Here is a 19,394-nt window from a genome sequence, read left to right on the forward strand (position 1 = left end):
TAACTGAACAAAAACGATTCTGTCTAATGATGTTTGCATCTGAATTATGAATAGAGTCAAGACAGTCCATACGATTTGTGATATCAGACAGCAAAACTTTGGCAGGAGGCAGTAGCAGTACTGACAACAACCACAACACATTTTCTTTGGCGCACAGTGATGACAAGCCCTCTGGCGTCATAAACTGCGTCGCACATGTCATGCTGTAGCGGGTTAGTTTTCTAACAGCGTGTCCAGGTAAAGTGTGCATTATAATTATAGGCAACATGTCTTGTGGAGATCTTGATCACGAACACGGCACAGACTGCGGGGCTATGAGCCAGCCCAAACTGGAAAGTTTTCTCTTCAGTAAGTATTGAACTAAAGGCCCGAGGAACCAGCTAACGTAGCATTGATTTAGTTTCGCACATGTGGGTCGGGGGTCTGAACCTCGGAAACCGATGTACGGTCTCAGGATGTTTTATCTTAAATTAAACGTGATGCGAAATCACTCGTGTCATGATTTACAGTTTATGATCTTTCAGACAAACGTTACAATATCCTGCATACCACACACAGTGACTTAACTGCATTATTTTATTTTTTAAAGGCTGCGAACTCTCCTCCAAAGTACCGTTTTACACTTTCCAAGGGGATGAGGAGGAAGACTTGGAACACTTTCTTGAATTACGCACGGTATTTGAATTGCTAATACATGTTTAGTTTGTTCTGCCATACACTTCTTTTGTAGCTGTCACTGTGATTCGTGGTAACTAACACACGATGCCTGTCCACTCAAGGTTTGCATTGGAGAGGGGGCCAAAGAAGAGAGCAATGTAGTGGAGGTAACGGCTAAGAACCACCTTGGAAAGACCATTTCAGTGCCTATCGCCCACCTCCACATCAACTGCCTGCCTATGGTAATTCTACAATATATTTATACAGTTTTACTATTCATCCATTATTGATCTTCAATGTATATTCTTCCAAAATATTGAATGTCAATACTTTGTCTTCAGGTAAGTCTAGGAGAGTTTGAACTGAAGGCCCCAATAACCATTCGGCTAAAGGCTGGGACCGGACCTGTCACTGTTAGCGGTTTGCACCTTATCGGTAATCATCTGTCACCCGCTCTCATTACTCTAATTTATGCTCTTGCACACACGCACCCATTCGGCCGCACGCACCATCGTGTTGAGGTTGGCAAATGTGAATATGATCTTTACTCAAAATATGACAATTTGGTTGTTGCCTAGTCAAATTAAACTGTTGCAATTGCTACTCTGAATAAACTTGAGAAACTATTGATGACAATCCAGAGTTTGTTATAAATTGGTCTTGAATGTAAAAGCAAACTTATGATCTTGTGTCTTCCTTGCCTCCATAGCGTCTGAGGCTTCAGAGGCCGACTCTGAAGAAGAGGACGATGACGAGGAGATGGACGAAGAGATCGTCCCCATAATGCCAGCTAAGAAGAAGCAGAAGTCCTAGTGGCGTGCAGGTCTTTGGAACTGAGAGTCATCGTTCTTTTTTTTATTAATACCATGCCCCTTGTTGTTTATTACCTTTCAAACGGGTTTATTCCTTCTATGAACTTCAACAAGGATTACTGTCTGGGGAAGGCGGACTGTGTTTTGTGAGCCCTGTTTCCTTATGGGACTGTTGGCCTTCTCCTATCACCTCCATCTTCAGTCCATCTTATGCCAGCTCTGGTTTAGAGCTCACTTCGCAACCAGCTGTACTTGACTGCGGGCAGGTAATGTTTTTCATTCAGACGAACATGTGTTTTTTGTTATGATTTTTATCAAATGAAAGGTGTTTTATAGTGGGTGTGTGAGGAGCATTGTGATAATAAAACCACATTTTTACGAATGTGTATGCAAAGTACAATAGTTACATACTGCTCAAGTCCTTGTCTCAATTCGAAATACTAAAATGATTTTCTATCTTTATTAATAACGTTAGATACATTTGGAAATGACCTATTTTTTTTTCATCAGATTTGTGCAAAAGACAATACCGCACTTAATATATATATTAAAAAAATCTGCGTAAACAGCAATTTAGGCAACACAACATATTATTAAGGTAAATAGCCATTCCTATCAGAGCAGGCTACTGTCAATGTAGCAGTATAATGACTTTTGTAATCAGAAATCCAGATGTGTGGGGATAAGGCAGACAAACTCAAATCTGAGTGAAAGGGGATATCACTTTCTTTTGCCACTTTTCTTTTTTGGACCATGTTGCTGGGATCTGTAAGTGTGTTTTTGGCCAACACACTCGATCAGCAGTTGTAAAAAAGGTCTATGAAGATTTCAAATCGACACCGTAAAATCCCAGTCGGAAAGCTTTATCCAAACGCGAAAAACAAGTCTTCTTGGTTATAATATATCCGTATCAAAACGGAAAACAAGGCCAAACTCTAACTCCGCCCCTTGCCTTCCTGCTTTCTGGACCAGTCTCTGCTATCCCCCAACCAGAAGTTCTATAACAGGCGGTTCACTAGATCCAGGATAACTACGCGCCTAGCTGTAAAGAGAGCCTGAGGTTTGTCAGGGCTGTCTTCACAACGGCGTAACGAGGGTTGATCTCGGCCAAAGCGTTCTAGAGAGAGACGGGCGTGTTTGAGCGAGTTGTAGTTGGTGCCAAGAAGTGATCATATAATCCTCTTGATTGTCATGGAGCATCAGTGATGGAACGGGGTCACTTTCCCCACGTCGTATCGGCGCGCAGTGTTTCTGATCACAGCCCTTTGTGAGCAGGAGACACACGGCACCATGTTGGCTGTCCCTTTTATTCAGACACAATGGAGTCCCACGCTGCCCTGGCTCCAGTCTTCACGGCCACGGAACCAGAGGATTAAGCTGTTGAGGTCTGAGAGATAGCATGATGAATAACACCACACTGATTACAAATAATAGGAAAGCACACACAGCGTATATCTGAATAAATGTATTGATGGCAGGCAGATTTTTTGCCTCATCTCTGAGGCATATGATAGCAGGCACTCCTAGATGACCACGTGATGTTTGGTTAATCAATTATCCTCTTTTCTCATAGTACAACATTTATTAAGGAGTCACAGGACTGTAATGGGACAAAAAATATGCAATGTCTTCCGAACGGAAGCCTATTCTTTCTATACGCACAATGTGAGCGGTATTCATAACTTGCTGCCATGGTAACCGGAGAGACAACCACATGTGTGATTTCTTTAATGGCAGCTTTCCTTAAGGGAGCAGGATGAGGAGTCTTTGGAACAACAGCGTTGCTTCATTGCGGTGCATTGGAGCTGTAAGATCAATAGGTGAGGCTCTCTCTGGCTGTGGTTCTCATCAAGTGCCATCTTAATGGTAAGTCCTATGAACAAGAGGACAACAATGACAAGCACCTTTTTGACTGCCTGAGTTTAGGGAACTGGCTGAAATGGCACCATGATAGTGCCAACTGGGCCTTGAACAACAAAGATAACCAAACGGTTTATGAAAATGAGAAGTTATAATAGATTTCAATCCATTAATGGGTGACACTGCAAAAAGCATAGAAAAATGCTCAATATATGTAAAAAAAATTGTAACTATACTTCCAACAACATTGGAAATGTAGGCCATTTTCTTTAAAAAAAAATATATATATGGACTCCCGTGTCTAGGCAAGGCCGGATCTTGCCGGGCCTTGGGAATGTGTGACGTTCCCATGAAGAGAGTATGTATTATGTTTTATGTGATATGATGGTATTCATGATATGATATACAAGTTGGGACCCAGTCTGCTATAGATAGAGACAAAGAAGCTTCCATATCATATCTCCATGCCACCATAACCCACAAACATAATACGTAGGCTCCTGTCATGGGAATGTCAGACAGTAAGCTGCTGCTGCTGAAAAGGGCGCTCTGCATGCCACCTCCTGCCAGGGAAGGACAGATAAATAAGGGACAGGAGGGGCCAGGTACAGGAACATCTAGACCGTAATAGCTTTAACGGCCGTATCGGCTGGTGGATCTGTTTCAAGACACCATACACTATGTTTTAATAAAGTCTATTTCAGTGGTCCTTCTAAAACATGATCATCACAATATCTGGTCTACACTTTATGTCCGATATGACGGTGCAACTTGTAGCTAAAATGGATGACCATAACAATTAAATGTTCCAGCAACTCAAACAAAGACCCAAGTCAACCATCTTCTCTGAAGATGTCCTTCATATTTTCGTTCCCCCCCCCATGCATTTCTAACCTGACCAAATTCTGATACGGATACCACTTCAGACGCATGTGTATGCATACCATACAATCAGTGCGGGTTTAAACATAATCAGAATAATGATACAAATAATGACTTGGTGAGTACGCTTCGTCAACTTGGCCGTTGCCTGGCTTGTCAGGTCCAATACGTTTGGACGACGTCTGAGGATTCCTGCGGGGGTCAGGGCGCCGTGCGTAGCTGTGAAACCAGCTCCCTGAGCCCTCCTAATAAACACACGCACACTACAGTGCAGAGTTGGTCATAAGGCCTCTGCTAAATAGCTCCCTCTCAATAGATGACTGTCTGAGGAGAACACCTGGGAAACGGGGGCGTGAAGAGGAATTCCTCCTCATTTCCCGTACAATATGTCCTTTGTTTATTGATCACCAGCCTGAACAGCATCTGGTACACTCTCCCATGTGGATCTCCAACGCTTCCCTAAAGCAGGGTTTGTCAATGTTAAGGTTTCCCAGCAGGCGATAGGCTTCATGTCCTCTTTTCTATTTTAGCAGACGCTTCTGTACAAAGCGACTGACTGTGATATTCCTTGACTTGATATGTCTGTGTATAGGACATTACTCCTCACATGGTTTGGCTCAGGGCTTAGTCTGCCCAGAGGTAGACTAGGGTCATTGGGAATCAAAGCCAGTTTCAGACGACACTTGCAGGATGTGTTTCATCCAGGAGCAGAACGGTGTTATGGCTGTGGAGGGATCTGGGTGAAATCAGACTAATGGTGGAATGCATGAGTCTTAAGAGTTCCTCTGTGTCGAGTGCCAGGTGGGAGTCTGCCTGCTCCGACATGCATCACAACACATGCTACACATCAGCAGACTCTAGTATCTACCCCCTCCAGACATAAGTTATGGATGCCTGATTATCGTCAACCCCACCTGGTTTCGAGAGTTCTCCATCACCTCTGGGGTCTTCGGTCTGGCCGGCGTGGCGGGGAGATCGTCTGCAGTGTTTCCGCTTTCAGTCGGCTGGTCAATGTACTCCCTCACTTCATCATCTACCTGTTACTGCCTCAGCTCCCCCCAGGAGACGGACGCCTGGTGTCCATCAACAGACCTGGACCCATCCTGTGTCAGAGTCTAACAGCTGTATCGGTGGTAACTGTGTTAGTGTGGAAGAAGGCTCCTTTACCAATAACCTTGAAAGATAAATACAAATATTAATTATACAATAGATCAGCATTCGATACTGTTTCCCTCTCTGATAAACGAGTGGAAAAATTAGTGAAACACCAGCTATGTCCAAACCTGAAGTTGCTATGGCAACAGCTTAAGCGTGCTACATCGTATCTTTTTAATCAACATTGGCAAGCCTGTTCGCCTCATAATAAATGCACCATCATTTACCAAACACGCAATCGCTGACTGACTGGCAGGAACAGATTCAGTCCAGAGACTGTAACAGTAACAGATGATGGACATACAGGGGCAGGGGGTCAACCATAAAATAATGTCCAGTCCCATCTCTCTGGGGAGGGGGGGGGAGTGACGGGGGAAGAAAGAAGGACAAGAAGAAAGGAAGGATAAGAAAGAGACCGAAAAGAAAGAAAGAGGCCTCTGTTAGTATGAGAGCCAACCCTCCACTGGTTAGGTCCTGAAAACAACAGCTGCAACACAGCTGACGCTTCCCAACGCACACGCACACGCACACACACGCACACACACGTCTCCAACGTACAGCCAGGGCTTCAGGCAAGGGTGTGTTGCTCTGCTGCGGACCCACCTGCCACGGCTAAGAACAGCTGTCAAGTGCATCATCCCGTACCTTACCGAAGCTCCACCTCTCACTCACACACACGTACACACACACACACACACACACACACACACACACACATAAACACACACACACGCGTACACACATACATTCACACACATACACACACACATTCGGTTGACTTCTCACAAATGGATGAACGTGTACTATCAGGGCGATGACAATGGTTCCCTTGGCACCTGTACACACATTGGCTCTCGCAACAGGATGTGACACGCATGCACCGGTGCAGCACAGGGTAGAGCCCTCTGCCGGGGGCGGGGCTCCAGACGGCTGCAGGCTGTGAACCCACCAACCTCCTCACAGCAGAGGAACCTCTGCTGGGGCGCCCGGGTGGTTCACCGGGCAGAGCGCGTACCCTTAAGGCCCGAGCGCGTGGCCTTAAGGCCCGAGCGCGTACCCTTAAGGCCCGAGCGTGTAGCCTTAAGGCCCGAGCGCGTACCCTTAAGGCCCGAGCGCGTAGCCTTAAGGCCCGAGCGCGTAGCCTTAAGGCCCGAGCGCGTAGCCTTAAGGCCCGAGCGCGTAGCCTTAAGGCCCGAGCGCGTAGCAGTAAGGCTCGAGCGCGTAGCCTTAAGGCCCGAGCGCGTACCCTTAAGGCCCGAGCGCGTACCCTTAAGGCCCGAGCGCGTAGCCTTAAGGCCCGAGCGCGTAGCCTTAAGGCCCGAGCGCGTAGCCTTAAGGCCCGAGCGCGTAGCCTTAAGGCCCAGCCTGACCGCAGCGACCCGGGTTCGACTCCTGCCCTTGGACCTCTGCTGCATGTCCTTCCCCCTATCTCCCATGCCCTCCTGACCATCTCACTCTATCATAAAGCATAACAATGGATCTTTAACGAGGGTAACCTTTGCTGGGTCCTCAGGTGACGCCCTGTCCCTCATGGTGTGATTATGGACCAAAATAAACGAGGACGTGTGAACAGAATGTAAGCAGAAATACAAATTAAAAATGATTCAGGGGCTTTTGTAATATCGTCTATAACCAAGTCCATGCTGAGTTCTTTCCAGGCTGATTAATAATGAGTTTTTGGACCAATTTAAATTATGCATTAGTGTTGTGTGTTTTTGATTTGCTGTGCTGGGTAATTCAGTGCTATTCATTCCTTTGTCTGGAGAATGAATCAGTGTTAAAACGATTCGAATAGGGGCTTGCATGTGCTTCTCCCAACTATGCGATAGGAAACACAGAGGCAGAATCGTACCACCTCTCTTTCCACTGTAACTGAATCCCAGCTTCATCTCTCGTCGTCTTTTGCTTTGCACGCATTCAACGCCTTCCAAGCCGTTGGCAGGTTAAAAGTGCAGCGCAAATCATGGTTCTCACTCATCGATTTCAGAGAAACCTCTTTGAGCACAGGGCCAAACAAAGAGGTGGGCTGAGTGTGTGTGTGTGTGTGTGTGTGTGTGTGTGTGTGTGTGTGTGTGTGTGTGTGTGCGTCTGTGTATCTTTTTGGGTGGAAAAGGTCCATAAATATGTGATGAGCTCCACCTTCCTCCACTATGTCTCTTATTATCTCTCCCTTCAAACTGTGCACCTCCTCCCCCCCTTACCGACCCCCACCCTCCCCCATCTCGTCTCCTCCCTCCGTCAGCCCCTCACCCCCCTCCCCCCTCCCCCCCAGCGAGGGGGGAAGGGGGGAGAGGATCAATGAAAGGAGTGTGAGTGACAGATAAGTAGATGACTGCGCTGTCCCGGCCCTCATTCATACTCTGCTTATATCATCCAACCGCTATCCCTCCCACCCCCACCCCCACCTCCGCCCCCCCCTCCTCCACCCCCCCTTCCTCCTCCACTTTGGGACCCAGCAAATTATACCCCTGAAGGAGCGAGAGGGAGCAGGGGGAGAAAAGAGGGAGGGAGGTGCTATACAGATATTGAAGGACAGATATGGAAGGGGAGGGCATAAGGTGAGCTGCTCCTCAAGCAGCCAGTACGAGTACGAGTACGAGTCTATACCGTCCCTGACTGAAGCCACCATCCCTTGAAATATACTCTTTTGGTGTGTTTACATAATGAACGGATAGCGGATCAGATACAGGGCGTGGTGAGGTAAACAGAAGTGGTTTACCCGACAGAAATATCAAATGAACAAAACACACACTCCTTTTTCCTATTACAAACATCCCGAGTACGCAATACATTCCAAGCATGCGTGCGTGCGTGTCAAATGGCATTTGCAACAGTACAACACTGGGTAACCTATTGTTTTATATACACAGCGATAAGAACGACCATGAAATACCATCGGCTCATTTTAATGTTTTAGATTTTAATTTTTTGGTGTACTCATCATCTTGTACAAAAGAGTCACGAAAAACCTGACAATTTTGTTTGGAGTCCATTGCGCGCGTGCGCGCGTGTGTGTGTGTGTGTGCGTGTGTACGTCACATGGAGTGCATTGGGGAAGATCCTGCATGCTTTCAGCTACTGACAGGAAATCAAGCGCATGACACTTCCAGAAGCCCGACAGTAGGCTGTGTCTTGAGGCACGAGCGTCTCTGGGGCTGTGTTCGGGCCCTTGGACAAAGGATATGTTGTTGTTGTTGTTTGCTTTTCTACATGTACCTATTCAAACGGATTCAAAAGCCCATATTTACAGTAACACTTACAGGCCAATCAAATGCACCCACATATACTAAATAATAATAATAATAATAATAATAATAATAATGAAATCAGACCCATGAAGATGGATAATCGTAGGGAGAAATGAATTCATTTCTCTGTGTTATTATAATGATTTGAGGCGGGGGGGGAATGTTGGGGTTTAGGTTGACCTGAACGTGTTGGACTAACCAGTACCTCGCCGACCGGACCACCAAGTCAGTCTGAGACCACCCAGTCTCAGAACGTACACGCTGGCAGCGTAGTGGAACACCGTTGTAACAGTTTATATTCAGGGCCACCAGAGCCTGGACGCACCCCTAATGTCCAAACACAGAAGAGAGGACCGAAGCCAGAACTTGATTTGGCGCGTTTCCCCCAAAGTACGCAGAAGGATCGTTGTTTGAGACCAGGTCCGCTCGGAGTGGAGCCGGCGCTGTGAGGGAGAGGACGCCGTGGATGTGAGGGAGAGGAGGAAGGAAGAACCGTAGGAAGGAAGGAAGGAAGGAAAGGAAAGGACGACAACGTGGTTCACCTCCCAGAAGAAGAAGCAGACGACAACATAACCGAGAGAGACGGAGGCGGCGACGCCTGAAGGCCCCCCTGCGGCCCGGCCCCCTAGCTGGTGACGTAGTGCTTGGCGCTCTGCCCGTACAGCCCGTAGAGGTCTGGGTGTCGCGGGGCCTGGGACGTGTCCATCCAGTCCCGCATGGAGAGACCCTGCAGGGGCTGGGGGGGGGCCAGGGGGGGCTGGGGGGGGAACTCCTGAGAGCCCATCCAGGGGTAGGGGTCCGACGGCGGGTAGGGCGGCCGGCCGCGGGGGGGGGGCACGCGGGAGCAGCAGCAGTTATCCAGGGAGCACACCAGGATCTTGCGGCCGTACTGCGGCAGGCCGCTGTGCTGCTGGGGGCCCGCCCCCCCGGGGTAGGGGCCCGCCCCCCCGGGGTAGGGGCCCTGGGGGAACATGGAGCCCAGCGGGTGGGCCGCGGCCCCCAGGTCCGCCATGTGCTGCTGCTGCTGCTGGGCGGAGCCGTCCGGGGCCCTGGGGCCCGGGCCCGGGTGGGGGGGCTGGGAGGCCAGGCCCTCGGGGGGGTAGAGGGTGGACGGGCCCCGCAGGCCCTGGTGGTGGGGGGGGTCCCCCAGGAAGGCCCTCTTGCCGCCGGAGCCCACCAGCGGGGGGTCCTGGGGGCCGGAGGGGCCCGGGTGCTGGCCCTCGGGGAAGGTCAACGCGTGCTTCCTCTTCTCCAGGGAGGAGGAGGAGGAGGAGGAGGAGGCCCCGCCCCTCGGGGACGAGACGCACTGCAGAACGGACGAACCGCTCACCGGTTCTGGGAGAGGTGGAGGGAGCACGGGTTAGAGCAGAGGACAAAAAAGGGGGAAAAACACTCCTTCAAATTCCACCACATGTGGCCAAAGGGTAAAGGTATGAAAACCAAAATAGAGTCGATATGAAATGAACGCTCAACGTTCTTCTCCTCACCGCTGAGCACCTTCCGCAGGCTGTGCTCCCTCTTGGTGATCTCAGAGAGCAGCAGGTGGGAGTTGAGCTGGCCCACTCTCTGGGGGGGCAGGGCGCTGTCCAGGTACCACGCTGACCTGCCGCCGGACACACACAGTCAATAAGCAGGGAGAACGGGTCCCTTAAAGAAGTCGCTCACAGGTCGACCACAACAGAAGCGCTCACCTGTCCATTAACAGCTGGTACGGCTTCGTGTTCTGGAAGCAGAGGAGGACCAGAGATGAGACTTCATGATATTTGAACATACATAAATCAGCTAAAAGATTCAATCAGTGCGTGAACTTTCCTTGCGTGTGAAGAAAACGACCTCAGGCAGCAGAGAACAAGGACAGAAATGACGACAAAACCGTTGACTTCTGTCTGGGTTTGAAACGTCTGGGTGTGTCTGCCTGCCGGTATGTGTCACCACACACTCACACCTAAATCCATCGGCTTAACTTCATTATGTTATCGTTCCACAACTCTGCAAATCAACAAATCATTTGCAATTCATTTGTCCAGCGTTGTGGATACGCAAATTCCCTCCCTTTGAATTTGTGCCTGTGACTGTGTGTGTGTGTGATGTCATGCTGTAACAGGGTGTGTGTGTGTGTGTGTGTGTGTGTGTGTGTGTGTGTGTGTGTGTGTGTGTGTGTGTGTGTGTGTGTGTGTGTGTGTGTGTGTGTGTGTGTGTGTTTGATGTCATGCTGTAACAGGGTGTGTGTGTGTGTGTGTGTGTGTGTGTGTGATGTCATGCTGTAACAGGGTGTGTGTGTGTGTGTGTGTGTGTGTGTGTGTGTGTGTGTGTGTGTGTGTGTGTGTGTGTGTTTGATGTCATGCTGTAACAGGGTGTGTGTGTGTGTGTGTGTGTGTGTGTGTGTGTGTGTGTGTGTGTGTGTGTGATGTCATGCTGTAACAGGGTGTGTGTTGGAGAGGGGTTGCAGGGGGACGGTGGATGGGGGCCCCCCTACCTTCATGAAGCTGATGTTCTCCGCCTTGTGGTAGACCAGCTGTGCCGAGCTCTTGAGTTTGTCCGCCTCCTGCCGCTTCTCTCTGAGCTGCTGGGCCTGCTGGGAGTTCTTGTGGCGGTACGCGCTGTGGGCATTGTCCAGCAGCTGCATGGTCTCACTCAGGTCCTCCTCCAGCAGCGCCTGCATTCGCCGGTACTGGACTTTGACACGCTCCTTCAGCTCGCTCACCGCGTCCTGGAGAGAGAGGGGGGGGGCGAGAGAGGAGTGTGGGGGGAGGGATTCGGTCAATTCACATGTCCACACACACACACACACACACACACACACACCCACACACACACACACACACACACACACACACACACACACACACACACACACACACAGGTATGCTTCCATACAGTAGAGATGAACTTGGTCGGTTTGAATCATTGCAGCAGCAGCTCCACAAACACACAACTTGGTACAAAAGCTGAATGTGACTGAATGTGAATGCGATTCACAATTTGGACCATGAGGAAATCAATGGCTCGTTAGTGTGCTATGAGAGAGCTCCTTTATAGGAGTGGGGGGATGGTGGTGTGTGTGTGTGTGTGTGTGTGTGTGTGTGTGTGTGTGTGTGTGTGTGTGTGTGTGTGTGTGTGTGTGTGTGTGTGTGTGTGTGTGTACCTTCACCAGCGTCTTGTCCGACTCCAGTTTGCTGAGCTGCTCATCGATGTTCTGAACACGGCCGTCCAGTCGCTCCTGCTGCCTCATCAGACGGCCCTAAGAGCGACCCAGGAATACATTAGAACTCTCACACACACACACACACACACACACACACACACACACACACACACACACACACACACACACACACACACACACACACACACACACACACACACTCTGAGGCCCTGCTGAACCCCGGGCCGCGGCGTGACCTGTGCTGAACTGACCGCCATTCGTCCGTCACCACGGCAACCCCTTCCCAGAATCCTAAACAGCCCACAGCAAGGGGGGGGGGGGGGGGGGGGTCAGCCAGCAGCGCAAGGAGAGAAATCAAATCTGTGGACGATTCTGGTTTGTGAATTCATCGGGGATAATGAAACATCAAGCAAATGTTGGGACAAGCCCAACTCTTTCTCTCTCTCCCCCTCTCTCCCTCCCCTCTCTCTCCCCCTCTCTCTCCCTCTCTCCCTCCCTCTCTCTCCTCCCCTCTCTCTCCCCCTCTCCCCCTCTCTCCCTCTCCTCCCCTCTCTCCCTCTCTCTCTCCTCCCCTCTCTCTCCCTCTCCTCCCCTCTCTCCCTCTCTCCCCCCCTCTCTCCCTCTCTCTCTCTCCCCCCCCCTCTCTCCCTGTGTGAGCTGAGTCTAAGGGGAGCCCCCGGGCCGGCTCGGCTCTAAAGGCCCGGTGAGTGTAATCCTCTCCATGTACTGCAGGAGACGCAGATCAATCTGCCGCTGGAGGCTGACAGCTCCCAGGGATCAGGGAGGGCAGGTAGAGGCTTTAATGAACTCATTCTGCATGGGAACGGCACCATGCCCAAATAAGAGAAAAGAGGCTGTCATGGCAACAAAGCGCCTGCGTATGTATTTATATGGGAAAGCTAAAAAAAAAATGCGTGTGTGTGTGCATGGGAAAGAAAGAGGGCTGTGTGTGTGTGTGTGTGTGTGTGTGTGTGTGTGTGTGTGTGTGTGTGTGTGTGTGTGTGTGTGTGTGTGTGTGTGTGTGTGTGTGTGTGTGTGTAGGTCTAAACTCAGCCCCCTCTCTTCCTCCAGCCCTGCCCTCTCATTGTTTGCATTGGTCTGTGTGTCAGTGACAGATTGTCATGTCTGTGTGCGAAACACTGGTCTGCCCCCCGCCTCTCTCTCTCCTACCCTCTCTCTCTCTCGCTATCTATCCGTCTCTCTTTCCCAATGTTTGCCAGGGTGGGAATGCGATTGATGGAAATCAATAGTGAGGCAAAAGGCTCCGCTTTCACACAAACACAACCCAACTTGAGGCAGCAACCAGGCCTCGTTAAAAGCCGGGCAACGTAGACGATCATGAGCGGATTAAGATAAAGAAGTGGAAGAAACAAAAGATGATCGGAAGAACAATCGATCGACACACAACAGTTGGTTCCGGCAGACATTCCTCCAGTTCCTAGGGAGCGGTCCGCGGAGCAGCTAGACGGGGAACCACGGCAACAGGCCTCTCCCGGCTGCCACAGAGCTGCCCTAAGGACCACCAGCGGCTTCAGGAGTCAGGACCCCTCGCTTTAGACACCGCCGCCTGCCGTAGGCTTTGCTACACCGTGTATCTCCACAGACTCAGCGGGGTCAGACCAGCGGCGAGGGACGGCGGCTCTGAGACATAAATAATTATTTTTAAAGTTTCAGTTCCTGTGGTAAAATATAGAATATAAAAGGACCGAAAAAGGCAGAGTCCCACCCTAGACGTGTGAAACTACAATGTGCTTTGTGTTACTGGAATCTCAGCCGAGTGTGAAACCACGGGGGGGGGGGGGGGGGCCCTTCCATCAGCTTCAAAAGCCGGGCCCACGCCTCAGGTTTATAGCCGCCGCAGAGCTAGCGTAGCCCCGGCGTCGCTCACAGCCCGCCGCCATCGGGGGTTTCATTCCCTGACGCAATGCTGTCGGCCATCGCCTCTGCTCAGGAAATGACGCCATTAGGACTAAACGCCACGTGTGTATCTGTAACCATATAGTGACTTAAACCGAATAACACAATATTTTCTGTGCTTATTTTCAATGGCACCGCGTGTCCAATCGCTCGGGCTCCATTCCTATAAAAGGTGGAAGTGTGCGCCACCGTCCGCTGTACAAAGGCCACGGTGACCTCATCTCTGCCGTCAGCAGCAGCTACAGGGACGAGAAATACAGATGAAGTTCTCCTTCATGAGCCACTAAGCAAACAATGTTGTTTAATACCTTTCCCCTATCAAATAGAATAAATAGGCACCCTGTGTCTTCTGTTGACAGACACGGCTTTGTCTAGACTCACTCCAAACTAATTCACCCAAGCTAGGACTGAGAATAATTGACAAATTGAAGGCAGGGACACATTATATTCCACATTAGACTATCCTTAGACGGGTCGACTCTTCTTACGTCCACAGACCAGAACTCTCCTTTTGGTTCTACCCTTCCTCTCCCCTCTGGTCACTTGATATTCATCGATATCGATTTTCCCAGACCCCCTTTCCCAAGCCTCATCCGGGCTCCAAGTGAGGTCAATGCATATCACATGTCAAATGAATGTAGGCCTCTTCCTTTAGCCCATGACACATCCCTTGTTTAGTACAACCCCACCACCCAGCCAAACAACACCCCATTATCTTCATAGCACACACTTGTGTGAGGGAGTTATGGTAAAAAACTGGCCAACATTTCCCACAAAGTATTGCTTTTATATTTTGCACTTGGGAGCAACCAGGAAGCTAGTTAAGGAGTGTTCCCAAAATGTTTGGAGACTTTATGAACGCATTCTACTTAGAAGTGAACTTACCACGCGTGGTATAAAACAAATGATTCATAAACCATTATAAACTAGCATTCCTGAAACCCTGGTTTAACATACCCTCTGGACAAAATGCATACAAAAAGAAGTTGGCTTTTGCATTGTAGCCCCAGGGTTCACCCCGACCCCGGCCCTCTGAGAAAACCATCTTGCTTATTTTGCCTCGTTCCCTCCAATCCTCCCTTTGTCCCATGTGCCTGAAATAACAGGAGGCAAACATTGGGAACATTCTGTTTGCTGATCTCCCCTGGCAGCGTGAAAGCCTACCTTTATCAAGATGAAACCCCCCAGTGGTCACTGCGCCCCCACCGCGGGGCCATCAGGTATCTGGACACCCCCGGGTCGCGCAGGATGCTCATGTTTAAATGAAGAGCCCCGGGCTCAATGGACACAGAGGCTCTTTCACAATCAACCCACAAACTATTCCCCACGTCTGATGTCATCGGCCTGCCCTCTGCATTTCTGGGGAACTGACTCACAGTCGGAGCGTCGCTGGGAGCAGTCGATAGCGCAGCAGGCCTTCCACCGGACACCACTTCCTGGCCGGCCGTGCTCGGAGACGATGGGAAGGTGAGGCTGCGTGGGAAGTCAGCCCTCCTCATCAGTTTGCCTGAGATTGGTTTATTGCCTGCGGTACCTCCTCTTATGGGTTTCAGCGCCCACAGCGCAGCTCTGCTTCCCCCGTCCCCTTGGAGGCAAAGAGCCAAAGCCAACTGCTAAGTTATGAGCTTGGTAAGATTGTGCTTTCATTCTGTGTTTATCACATCACCTCCTGGGGAATTCAAATTCTTTCCGTAAAACTGAGCGCGCTGGTTCCCAGGAGTGCGAGTCCTCACAGCAAGAAGAGATAAGGGAACTTTGCCCTGCGACTGCTGTTGAAAAACCGATGTCCGATGTTTTTTTAAAAGCAATAGGTTATTCATTTTTACTGCCTTTATATCTCTGCCCATTGGCATCTTTTGCACTTCTAGCCGTCCTGGAATGGACAAGGAGCTTCTGGTTCCATCTCAGGGTTCCCCCCTTCCGGTTTGGGTTTGTTTTGGGATGACTTTCCTTGGCCTTCGGTGGCCTGGGGTTAGAGGTTGTAAATGTCGTACGACAGTGGCCTGTGAAGCCCTCTGAAACTGTAACTGCAGGCCATACAAATACATTTGACTTGACTCAAGATTAAATGCAAAACAAGCATGTGAATTCAATATTAGAATAGGACAATTTGCACAGACGAAGTAAAACAGAAAATACCTGACATCATACTCCACAATGGCTTTAGAGTTACAAGGCAGTGCTGGCGGATGGGGGGGGGCTTTTAATAAGAACACACTTAAGAAACAGCGGACCCCCTGTAATGCACCAAGTGGGGGGTTGTGAAGGTGGAAGAAGAGCCTTCTCCTTTGGAAGCCCGACTCCTGTATGACTCCTGTTAACCAGCAAACAGCCAGTTGTGAAAGAACACAGGTGTGTGCGTGTGCGTGCATGTGTGTGTGTGTGTGTGTGTGTGTGTGTGTGTGTGTGTGTGTGAAGACCAGCTGTGTAGAAAGGGCTGAACAGACATCTTTTGTCCCAATAATAGCTCTGAACTGGGGCAAGGGTTGGAATAAAGACCAGGGTGGAGGTCCGCACAGCCGACACAAAATATTACACGCATCCATAACATTCCATAGCGAAACGTTAATATCATCACAACTCTGTCGTCATGGCAACGCGGCAGATGGACGAGAAGGTATACGGAACGGCATCGTGTGGGTGGCTTGCCTTACACCTTTCCCACTTACCTCCACAATAGTGGTAGTATGCATGTAATAACGTAGCAACTCTCTGTATGCGTCTCTCCCCCCCTCTCTCCCTCTCTCGGTGAACGCTGAGAGCAGCCTTGCGGTGTGTGAGAAACATTCTTCCTCTTTCTCCCAAGGCCGGCTGTGCTAGGCGCGCTCTCTCTCTGGCTCATTATTATTCACCTGATGCCTCGTACAAACCACCTAGCCTGTCCAATCCCGCCGCTCCTCCCGCTCGCCCCTCACCGACCCGCAAAGTTCAAACCTTCTTTCTTATACTCACATCACCAGAATGAAAGGTTTAAAACGAAATAAGTATTCTGTGATAGTGAATGATACGTGCACCGATTTCTTTATTTTTAGCATTAAGTAAATTTATAATAATCCCAACTGGTCCAATGATCCCCATGTCATTGATAATCAGCCAATCAGAAGTGGGTTATCTTAGGACAGGATCTTGAGCCACAGTGTGTTCATACAGTGCTGTACCTTTCCCCATTGATGAATCCAGAGGCCGCAGTGATGAAAGCCTGATGGGAACTAACTAGTCTGTATTTCCTGTGGCTGCAGATTGCATCATGGGACACATCCGCAGGCAAGCACACAACACACAGGCCTGAACTCCAGTATGGAGTGTGTGTGTGTGTGTGTGTGTGTGTGTGTGTGTGTGTGTGTGTGTGTGTGTGTGTGTGTGTGTGTGTGTGTGTGTGTGGCCCATCCAGCCGGCCTTTCAACTGTCCAGTCCTCTCAGATCAGTTAGATCAGGGGGGGGGGGGGGGGGGGGGGCTGGAGACAAGAAGAGTACTCTCTGCCTCTCACCATTAAAATACAAAACCTGATGAACAGCAAGCAATAACTAGACTGCTGGAGCGAGGAGTGGGCCTGTAGGAGTATATAGGATTTAAAAGGGGGTATGTGTGTGTGTGTGTGTGTGTGTGTGTGTGTGTGTGTGTGTGTGTGTGTGTGCGTGTGCGCGTGTGTGCGTGTGTTGACCGGCGGGCTCCTCAGAGAGCTAGTATTTACCTGCATGTGCGTGCGCTGCGTGTCCACGTCGCAGACAGAGTGCCTCTGGCCCGCGCAGTGGGAGATACAGCAGAACTGACACACGGCCACCTGCTCGTCCTCGCAGTGGAACAGCCTGTACTCCTCGTGGCGGGGGCAGCTCCACGCCCGGAGCTCCTCCACGTCCACCAACAGGTGCCCCGGGCCGGGGCAGGGCTGCTGCAGGTGGGTTTGGATGTGCGACTGGCAGCACGGCTCCTTGCAGCGGAGGCAGACCTTCTGTACCGGGAGCGGGGGGCCTCTCCGACAGAGGATACAGTGGAGAATTACGGGGGCTTTCTCCGTGTTCAGCGCGTTGAACCGCTCCACGATGTTGGCGAGTTTGATGTTCTTCTCGAGCGCGGGCTTCTGGCTGTAGTCGTGGTTGCACTCGGGGCAGCGCACGGCCGCCGCGTCCTTCGCCCAGGCCTCCGATATGCAGCCATGGCAGAAGTTGTGCTTGCACGGCAGTTGAATGGGCTCGTCGAATACGTTGAGGCAAATGGGACACAAAAGTTCTTCCTCGAAGCAGTTTTTCCAGTCCTCATCCATGATGCGGGATTTGATTCAAAAGGATAGCCTGTCCTGTGTCTGGGTAAAAAAAACAAAAAACGTGGATAGTTCGCCTAATTATAAGGGGGACAAATGCTATTAAACGTTGTTATGCGCGGACTTTGATTTGTCCATTCTGTAGTGGATAAGCCATACACAACGAATGCTTGGCTGTGCGTTTACCTTGCACCTCGCATGAGTTTTGTTTTTTTTCCTACAGGAAGCTTTCTGCCGTGAAGACAGGTGACGGAAATTCCTCCTGGGTAATTGATTCGGACTGTGTTTCGCGATTAACCAAAAGTGGTGGTGGAGGCGGGTCACTGATCACAAATTCATCCCGTTTTAAAAAATCAAAGGCGAGGCATTAAGCGAGACTCATTCCTACGAGGGGTTCATTTAAAAACCAAGCGACAACTTGCTCCGGGATAACACTGGCGTACACACTCGATATCTCATCACCTACATAGCGATTACGCTGCGATTACACCGTGGACCGTGGTTAATAACACATCCGGGCTTTGTTATCAGCCACTTGACATTTGTTTTTGTGAATAAAAAGCAACGTTACCAACTATTTATTCTCCATGTCGTCCGCAGCCTCCGGTGCACCTATAGTAGCATAGTCCGCGAACAGATATCTCAGCGCTTCGCCGTCAGCCTTAAATAGGAGAAACCTCCCAGCCCTCGCGTTTTCAGCGGGCTATCCGGTAGTTCACTAATGTATAATTAAATCCCCTTTTCGGTGTTGGTTAGGCAGCCGTGATTCCCCTTGAATTCCTCGACTGTATTTATAGGTTAGGGCGACGTAGAAACACAACTCGCGAGCCTTGAGCTCTCTCTCTCTCTCTCTCTCTCTCTCTCTCTCTCTCTCTCTCACACACACACACACACACACACACACACACACACACACACACACACACACACACACACACACACACACACACACACACACACACACACACACACACACACACACACACACACACACACACACACACACACACACGCATATACACATACACACACACACACACACACTGACTGCCCCTGCCTCGGATAACGTGACCACGTGACCCGTCAGAGTGGCTAGCTAAAGGGGGAGGAGTCCGAGAGGGACGGGCAAGGGAACGATGAGAGCAAACTCTACCGGGGAAATTGCAAATGACCGGTGTATGTAATTATGATCCGTCCCCCTTTGTCCCTTTCAGCCCACTGTGTGAATGCATTAGTATATTAAATAAACCCCACTTAAAGGCTGGCATTCATTTTATCCAATGTATACCTTGGCTAATGCTTGAAATGCTGCGAAGTGTTTGCAATACATACATCAATACAGATCCCACACACATTGTCATAAAACACAATTCGGAGACAAGAATGAAGGTTTCCAAGAAAATCTTGTATCTTTATTGTGTAAATATCTTAATGCACT

At 49.9% G+C, this 19,394-nt stretch overlaps 2 protein-coding genes across 4 annotated transcripts; one reads left to right on the forward strand and one right to left on the reverse strand.

The window, feature by feature from the left end:
• The first annotated feature begins 124 nt into the window (after positions 1-124).
• npm3 (nucleophosmin/nucleoplasmin, 3) lies at positions 125-1,869 on the forward strand. The gene is made up of 5 exons (XM_060073145.1): positions 125-348; positions 590-675; positions 780-899; positions 999-1,092; positions 1,367-1,869. Exons 1-5 carry the CDS (start codon positions 267-269, stop codon positions 1,468-1,470), a joined length of 486 nt encoding a protein of 161 aa, XP_059929128.1. The 5' UTR covers positions 125-266; the 3' UTR covers positions 1,471-1,869.
• Positions 1,870-9,125: 7,256 nt separating this feature from the next.
• On the reverse strand, positions 9,126-19,023 carry LOC132473151 (E3 ubiquitin-protein ligase TRIM8-like). 3 transcript variants are annotated; one of them, XM_060073143.1, is made up of 7 exons: positions 18,528-19,023; positions 17,390-17,998; positions 11,760-11,855; positions 11,091-11,324; positions 10,306-10,337; positions 10,102-10,217; positions 9,126-9,949 (listed from the first exon to the last, which is right to left on the reverse strand). In XM_060073143.1, the coding sequence occupies exons 2-7, from the start codon at positions 17,957-17,959 to the stop codon at positions 9,240-9,242; spliced, it is 1,758 nt and encodes a 585-aa protein (XP_059929126.1). In that variant the 5' UTR covers positions 17,960-17,998; positions 18,528-19,023; the 3' UTR covers positions 9,126-9,239. The 3 variants fall into 3 exon arrangements, with proteins under 3 accessions (XP_059929126.1, XP_059929125.1, XP_059929124.1); XM_060073142.1 differs by having other exon boundaries at positions 18,143-19,023; XM_060073141.1 differs by having other exon boundaries at positions 17,390-19,023.
• Positions 19,024-19,394: the final 371 nt, after the last annotated feature.

Source organism: Gadus macrocephalus, chromosome 15 (genome assembly GCF_031168955.1).
Source record: "Gadus macrocephalus chromosome 15, ASM3116895v1".
In the NCBI taxonomy this organism is placed as follows: domain Eukaryota; kingdom Metazoa; phylum Chordata; class Actinopteri; order Gadiformes; family Gadidae; genus Gadus; species Gadus macrocephalus.

What these genes read in the sequence shown, in the direction of transcription:
- LOC132473151 (XM_060073143.1), bottom strand. Translation starts at nt 17,959, where the DNA reads ATGGATGAGGACTGGAAAAACTGCTTCGAGGAAGAACTTTTGTGTCCC. An exon ending in CGCAGCGCACGCACATGCAG is followed by an intron (nt 11,856 to 17,389) that starts GTAAATACTAGC and finishes GGTCGCTCTTAG; the next exon opens with GGCCGTCTGATGAGGCAGCA. An exon ending in CCTGCGGAAGGTGCTCAGCG is followed by an intron (nt 9,950 to 10,101) that starts GTGAGGAGAAGA and finishes CACCTCTCCCAG; the next exon opens with AACCGGTGAGCGGTTCGTCC.
- npm3 (XM_060073145.1), top strand. Translation starts at nt 267, where the DNA reads ATGTCTTGTGGAGATCTTGATCACGAACACGGCACAGACTGCGGGGCT. An exon ending in ACTTTCTTGAATTACGCACG is followed by an intron (nt 676 to 779) that starts GTATTTGAATTG and finishes TGTCCACTCAAG; the next exon opens with GTTTGCATTGGAGAGGGGGC. An exon ending in TAGCGGTTTGCACCTTATCG is followed by an intron (nt 1,093 to 1,366) that starts GTAATCATCTGT and finishes TTGCCTCCATAG; the next exon opens with CGTCTGAGGCTTCAGAGGCC.